At 38.1% G+C, this 6,979-nt stretch overlaps 2 protein-coding genes across 2 annotated transcripts; both read left to right on the forward strand.

The window, feature by feature from the left end:
* The first annotated feature begins 1,158 nt into the window (after nucleotides 1–1,158).
* Nucleotides 1,159–4,607, forward strand: LOC108822450 (CSC1-like protein ERD4). Its single transcript, XM_018595527.2, has 6 exons — nucleotides 1,159–1,679; nucleotides 2,153–2,310; nucleotides 2,402–2,680; nucleotides 2,764–3,587; nucleotides 3,675–3,930; nucleotides 4,022–4,607. The coding sequence occupies exons 1-6, from the start codon at nucleotides 1,409–1,411 to the stop codon at nucleotides 4,403–4,405; spliced, it is 2,172 nt and encodes a 723-aa protein (XP_018451029.2). The 5' UTR covers nucleotides 1,159–1,408; the 3' UTR covers nucleotides 4,406–4,607.
* Nucleotides 4,608–5,243: 636 nt separating this feature from the next.
* LOC130498458 (photosystem I reaction center subunit psaK, chloroplastic) lies at nucleotides 5,244–6,194 on the forward strand. The gene is made up of 3 exons (XM_056991833.1): nucleotides 5,244–5,427; nucleotides 5,662–5,742; nucleotides 5,819–6,194. The coding sequence occupies exons 1-3, from the start codon at nucleotides 5,344–5,346 to the stop codon at nucleotides 6,044–6,046; spliced, it is 393 nt and encodes a 130-aa protein (XP_056847813.1). The 5' UTR covers nucleotides 5,244–5,343; the 3' UTR covers nucleotides 6,047–6,194.
* The last annotated feature ends 785 nt before the right edge of the window (nucleotides 6,195–6,979 follow it).

The raw sequence follows: 6,979 nt of genomic DNA on the forward strand, positions 1-6,979 counted from the left end.
TGAAACCATATTCATCAATTGAGAATAATCTTTTACAAATATGATACTGATGTAAATTCTTCATACACTCTATTGCTTAAAATAACGCCTCCACCTCTGAATAAAGAAAGAAAAAACTAGCCCTGACCATTCAGAACATGTCTTAAATCTTACAATTTCAGCTAATCAGCTACTTCAATCATTTTAGTATGATAAACTGTAAGCCTGCCGCCGTTTTAAGTTAATTGACCAAGTTAACCATTTCCGACTTTATACAGTCTCATAATTTTCTGCCAAGTAATTCCTAAAAGAACTGCCATTACTAATTTTAGTTTTGTGGCCACAAGTGAATTTCAGTCAATTACTTTACAATTAGCCTTTTCTTTAGCTTTTCTTCTTTAGTCCACAAGTTCTCTAACAATTTTTTTTCAAACTTTACTCGGTAATCGGTAATCACTTGAATGACCTGTTCCGTTTAATTATAAACACAATATTTGCTCACTAATACTCCTTACATTTTTAATAGATATCTTTTTAAAAAAATCGATGATCTTTTTAATTCTTAATATACTATAGAGTTTATCTTTTTATTCGTTAATTATAATTAGTTAGATAGTTTTGATTTTTGTATTAAAATATATAAAATTAAATAACTTTGCATACACAACTCCAAAACGCCAACTCATAGAAAACAGAAAAAAATAAGAGCTAAAACTTAAAACTTCAAGTACTATTATATAAGTTTAATTTGCAATATAGCTTTATTCGCTAAATATTACAATATAATATACATACATATAGTAAGAAACCCATCTAGTAACCTCTAAAGGAATCTCTGAAGGCAAGTTCTAGTTGACATATGGTTTAGCTAATTTAGTTTTCAGCTTCAAATTTGAGTAAAATTGCTAAATAACCTTTTAAACCAAAGGTTGTTTCTCTCTAATCAATACTAGAAAAAGACATAACTGAAAAAGAAATAAATAAAAAACAATGCTGAATGCATATTGACAAAATAAGATTATAATTTTGTAGAATTTGTTTTTTAAAAAAAAAGAAAAGAAAAAGAAAAGAAGTAAAGAGAGGTCGCTGAAGTAGGGTTACAACAAGTCCTTGTCCATTGGAGTCTCTTTCCTCAACACCTGTCGGCCTTCTCAATCAAACACGCTCTTCACTCTCTTCTCACACCTCTCTCCCTCTCTCCATAAACACAAAAGCCAACTCCCCTCAGGACAAGCAATCTCAAAAAATACTCAATCAATTTCTTATATATTACTATTTATTTACTTTCTTTTTTGCCTTTACTCCTTTGAATACAAAACAACCAAAGCTTTTCCTCTCTCACCTGCAATTTACCAGAAGAAGCAACAAACGGTTACTTTACCTTTTTTTTTAAACGGCTACCCAGAAACTCTGAGAGCAGATTTAGTAGATGGAGTTTGAATCTTTCCTTGTGTCCTTAGGGACATCAGCAGTCATCTTCGTCGTCCTCATGCTCCTCTTCACCTGGCTCTCTCGTCGACCCGGTAACGTTCCCGTTTACTACCCGAATCGGATCCTCAAAGAAATGGATCCGTGGGAAGGCAGCTCCTTGACCCGAAACCCATTCGCCTGGATCCGTGAAGCTTTCACTTCCACCGAGCAAGACGTCGTTAAGCTCTCCGGCGTCGATACCGCCGTCTACTTCGTCTTCTTGAGCACCGGTTCGCCTTCTGTTCTGTTCTGATCTGGGTTTCTAATTTTACCTAATAAAGTTTCCATCTTTGCAGACAATTGTGGAGAAAAACGTTTCCTTTTTAAGGATTTTTTTGTTTGTATATTGTTGGCTCTGATGAAGATCTTGTTTTGCTATGTTTATGTCACTTTGTCTTTATCTGCTTTAAATAAAGTACCCTTTTTTTGAGTTTTGAGTGTTAGACATTTGAGATTGAAATTAGAACCCTTAGGACACATGTTTTGCTTTGATAACTTTGGTTTAAGTTATTAGTGATTGACTTTGTGTGTAATGTTCTTGTTTTATTGTTGCACTGACTGGCTGATCTGAGTCAATTTTTTATTTAACCAGATCTATATGATGTGATGCTGGTCAAGCCAAAAAGTTTCTTTCTTTGGATATGTTCAGTGTCTCTTCTTCATTGCTCTAACACAAGTGTTTTTTTTTTTTTTGATGAAACAGTTCTTGGGATATTTTCTTTGTCGGCTCTTATTCTCTTACCGACTCTACTCCCATTATCCGCTACAGACAACAGCTTAAAGAACTCAAGGAACGCCACTGACACCACTAGCAACGGAACCTTTAGCCAACTTGATAACCTATCAATGGCTAACATCACTGTAAGTAGCAGCAAACCCACACACACACACATAACTTCAATTCCTTCAGATACACCGAAGTTTTTTGATCCTTTTTTTCTGTTTTTAACAGAGAAAGAGTTCAAGGCTGTGGGCGTTCCTAGGAGCGGTTTACTGGATATCTGTGGTCACATACTTCATGTTATGGAAAGCTTACAAGCACGTCGCTTCGTTGAGAGCTGAAGCGCTGATGTCTAGCGAAGAAGTATTACCAGAGCAGTTCGCTATTCTCGTTAGAGACATACCTTCCCCACCTAATGGTGAGACACAGAAGGAGTTTGTAGATTCTTACTTCAGAGACATCTACCCTGAGACCTTCTACAGATCCCTTGTCGTAACAGAAAACAGCAAGGTAATCTATCTATCCATCTATCTGCTTGTTCTGTCTTTTTAAAGTCTCAATCTTTCTTACTCATTGGCTCATGTGTTCTGTAGATTAATAAGATATGGGAAGACTTGGAAGGTTACAAGAAGAAGCTCGCGCGTGCAGAAGCAGTATTCGCAGCAACTAGTAACCGACCAACCAACAAAACCGGCTTGCTTGGGCTAGTCGGAGAGCAAGTAGACAGCATTGAGTATTACACAAAGCTGATCAACGAGTCAGTAACCAAACTAGAAGCAGAGCAGAGAACGGTTCTCGCTGAGAAGCAGCAAACCGCAGCGGTTGTGTTCTTCACAGACAGAGTCACTGCAGCTCTAGCCGCTCAGTCTCTACACTGCCAGATGGTTGACAAATGGACGGTGACCGAAGCTCCGGAGCCTCGCCAGCTCATCTGGGAGAATCTCAAGATCAAGTTCTTCAGCAGGATAGTCAGGCAGTACCTGATCTACTTCATCGTTGCTATAACCATATTGTTCTACATGATCCCTATAGCGTTCGTCTCCGCCATCACCACTCTCGAGAATCTCCAGAAGACGCTTCCCTTCTTGAAGCCGATCGTGGAGATAGGCTTCATTAAAACCATCTTGGAGTCTTACCTCCCTCAGATTGCGCTCATCGTCTTCTTGGCTATGCTGCCTAAGTTCCTCATGTTCTTATCCAAGTCTGAAGGGATCCCTTCGCAGAGCCACGCCGTTAGAGCTACCTCCGGGAAGTACTTTTACTTCTCGGTCTTGAACGTCTTCATCGGTGTTACCCTCGCAGGGTCTTTGTTCCAGAATTTGAAGGCTCTTGAGAAGAAACCAAACTCAATTATCACCGTTTTGGCTACTAGTCTCCCTAAGAACGCTACTTTCTTCTTGACCTACGTTGCTCTCAAGTGAGTTTCCCTTCCTCTTCACTTATATTATACTATAGTATATATGTTCTATAAAACTTATGTTTCTTGAAATCTTGAAACGTTCAGGTTCTTTGTTGGTTATGGTCTCGAGCTGTCTAGGATCATACCTTTGATAATATTCCATTTAAAAAAGAAGTATCTATGCAAAACCGAAGCAGAGGTCAAAGAAGCTTGGTATCCAGGAGACTTAAGCTACGCGACTAGGGTTCCTAGCGACATGCTCATCCTCACTATCACCTTCTGCTACTCCGTGATCGCTCCTCTTATCCTCGTATTCGGCGTTATCTACTTCGGTCTAGGGTGGCTCATCCTTAGAAACCAGGTCAGACTCTCTCTCTCCCTAGTTTTTTAAGTTTAAGCACGTTCTCAGGTGGATCTTGATCTTGATCTGGCTTTTTAACGGTTTATGACAGGCTTTGAAAGTGTACGTTCCAGCATACGAGAGCTACGGGAGGATGTGGCCGCACATTCACACTCGCATTCTAGCGGCATTGTTTCTGTTCCAACTGGTTATGTTTGGTTACTTGGGAGTCAAGCTATTCGTTTGGGCGACTCTCCTGGTTCCTCTCATCTTCATCTCTCTCTTATTCGGTTACGTGTGCCGCCAGAAATTCTACAAAGGGTTCGAACACACGGCTCTAGAGGTGGCTTGCCGTGAGCTGAAGACGAGACCGGATCTCGAGGAGGTTTTCAAAGCGTACATCCCGCATAGCTTGAGCACTCACAAAGGAGACGATCACAAGTTTAAAGGCGCTATGTCTCGTTATCAAGACTATGCTGCGATCTCAGCCGCTTAGAGATTTGAAATCCATTATCCTTTAATTATTATTATTATCTCACAGATTTGTTTTGTTTCTTTTAGAAGCTTTTATTGTTGTTGTGTGTGTGATTTTAGGGTTTGTTTTAGGGTTTTTTCGTTTGTATGTGTTCTTTGGTTGTTGTATAACTTGTAACCATGTAAGCTACGCTTTAATTATCAACTTCATCAGTCTTCGTTCAGATGTTAAATGGTTTCATGTGTTTGATCTCCGTAGATTCACTTGTCTATATGTTACTTGTGTAGTTGTGTTGTCGATGAGTGTAACCCATTATCTGACCCTTTCAACGAGGACAAGGATCCAAGAAACTGCAACATTTTCTTCAAAACCACATTACAAAACCCCGTCTCTGCATTTTAACAGTGAAAAAAACTCTAAGAAAGAAAAAAGAATGAGAAAGAAACATTTGCTTAATAAATATCATAACGCATGAGTCCTAATCATAGTTGTTCTGTTTTGTTATCTTCTCTCTTTTACTTTTGTTGATCCTCGAATCAGTTGCCGCTCTCGCATTTTTGAGCTTTCGAGTCTTGTCCAAGCAACTGTGGAGGTCTATTACTATCCTTCAAATGCGTATTAATGGGACTCAATTGCGAAGCCCAAAATAAACACCCACAAAAGTATAAATGGGCCAAAAATGAAGCCCAAATAAGGAAATGTTCAGAAACAAATTCTGCGACACGACAGCCTTATCCAGATACCAGATTTAAAATCAGCCAATAGTCACTCGACGCGTCAGCAAGGAGTAATCAAAACAGAATCCATTTCTGTGATCATCAAAGCCACACGATGATTCTTGGCTAAATCATTTTAAAGACTTATCAGAAGAAAAAAATCAGGTAGAATCAAAAATAAGAAGACTGGTTGCAGAAGAAAATATAAGTTTTTTATTTGCTTTCACGTAAGAGTCAAAGAAAATGGCGAGCACTGTGATGACTACACTGCCTCAGTTCAATGGTCTTCGAGCTAGCAAGATCTCTGCAGCTCCAGTGCAAGGCCTGGTTTGTCATTTTCCTTTTTCTTATAAAATGTTATTTGGTCTTCTATACACTTACGAAACTTACATGCATACAGAATATATATAGAAAATTTAGGGGTTCAATTTTGTTCTTGATTGATCATATTTGACAAGAGACTTTGTAATATAGTATGAAGTTGTGTTTATTACATCACAACGATAATTTTAGTTAAAAATTCTCAAGTTTTAGTTAAAGTTACATTTTTAATGCTCTCAGGCAACTGTTGTGCCCATGAGACGCAAGGGGAATGGAGCTTTGGGTGCAAAGTGTGACTTCATTGGTTCATCAACAAATCTGGTAACTAAAACAAATATGAAAAAACCTTAATTAAGTATCAGCAGCAATAAAATAGATTATTATGCTCTCTAATTAGATAATGGTAACGTCGACGACTCTGATGTTGTTCGCTGGGAGATTCGGACTAGCACCATCAGCCAATAGGAAGGCGACAGCTGGGCTTAAGTTAGAGGCACGTGACTCGGGTCTACAAACGGGTGACCCAGCCGGGTTCACTCTCGCCGACACTTTGGCTTGTGGTACCGTTGGTCATATCATCGGCGTCGGAGTTGTCCTTGGTCTCAAAAACATTGGTGCTATTTAAAAACATGTTCATTTGTATTCTGTCAACTTGTAGATTTTTAAAAAACAAAGTTCTCAAGAACCCGAGGGGAGATCTAGTCAATGTTTATAATGTTTGTATCGCATTGTATTCCTCTTTAAAACAACTAGAACGACCGCATCTTCAAGTATGTAACGTGAAGCGAAGGCATTGTTCCCTTGTTAGAAAACACAAGTACTAGGTTTTATAAGTTTTACGTAAGCTTACATCAAAACTATGATGATAATATTTAATAGATCACATGAGTCATAAGTAGACCCAGGCACTCTACATCTGTGTACTAGGCGATCTTTAACAAAGTTCATGTTGCAATCGCGTCTTTAGTCATCATCCATACATATTCGAAAGAGAAAAACCAAAGGTAACATTTGTCCTAAACAGAGAAGTAGCATTTTCATTCATGTCATAGCATCATGTCTTTTTATTTTCTTATAAACTGATCAAGTCAATTACAAAAGAATCAAACATGTGACTAGCTTCAAAATATTTTTTCTCCAATAAGAAAAGGAAAACATAATTCAGTCGAGATAATTGAACAAAAGGAATTATTCTTTAGTTGGCCAACAACATCTTGGTCACTGAAACTTCATCATGTAACTCGAATTCAATGATTCTTACTTCTCACCTGAGACCCCTTTTGATTTATCGCACAGATCTTCGAGCATATTAAACCTTTTGCGGTTGTACTGGAATGATGATGCATTGGGTAGTTTCATCGAACCAGACGTGAATAAATTGATATAGCAAGAGAGAATAGTATACATAATTGAAGCGAATCTCCTTTGTAAAGTCTTTCTTTATAATTGTGTGGATTTTGTATCTTGTTCTATAGGCTTATATATCTAGAACCGCTACAAATACGAAAAAATAAATTTTGGAAAACTGTAGCTGAGTGGTTTAGCAATAGGCTTGCGT

The sequence above is a fragment of the Raphanus sativus genome, chromosome 8, assembly GCF_000801105.2.
Source record: "Raphanus sativus cultivar WK10039 chromosome 8, ASM80110v3, whole genome shotgun sequence".
Taxonomy (NCBI): domain Eukaryota; kingdom Viridiplantae; phylum Streptophyta; class Magnoliopsida; order Brassicales; family Brassicaceae; genus Raphanus; species Raphanus sativus.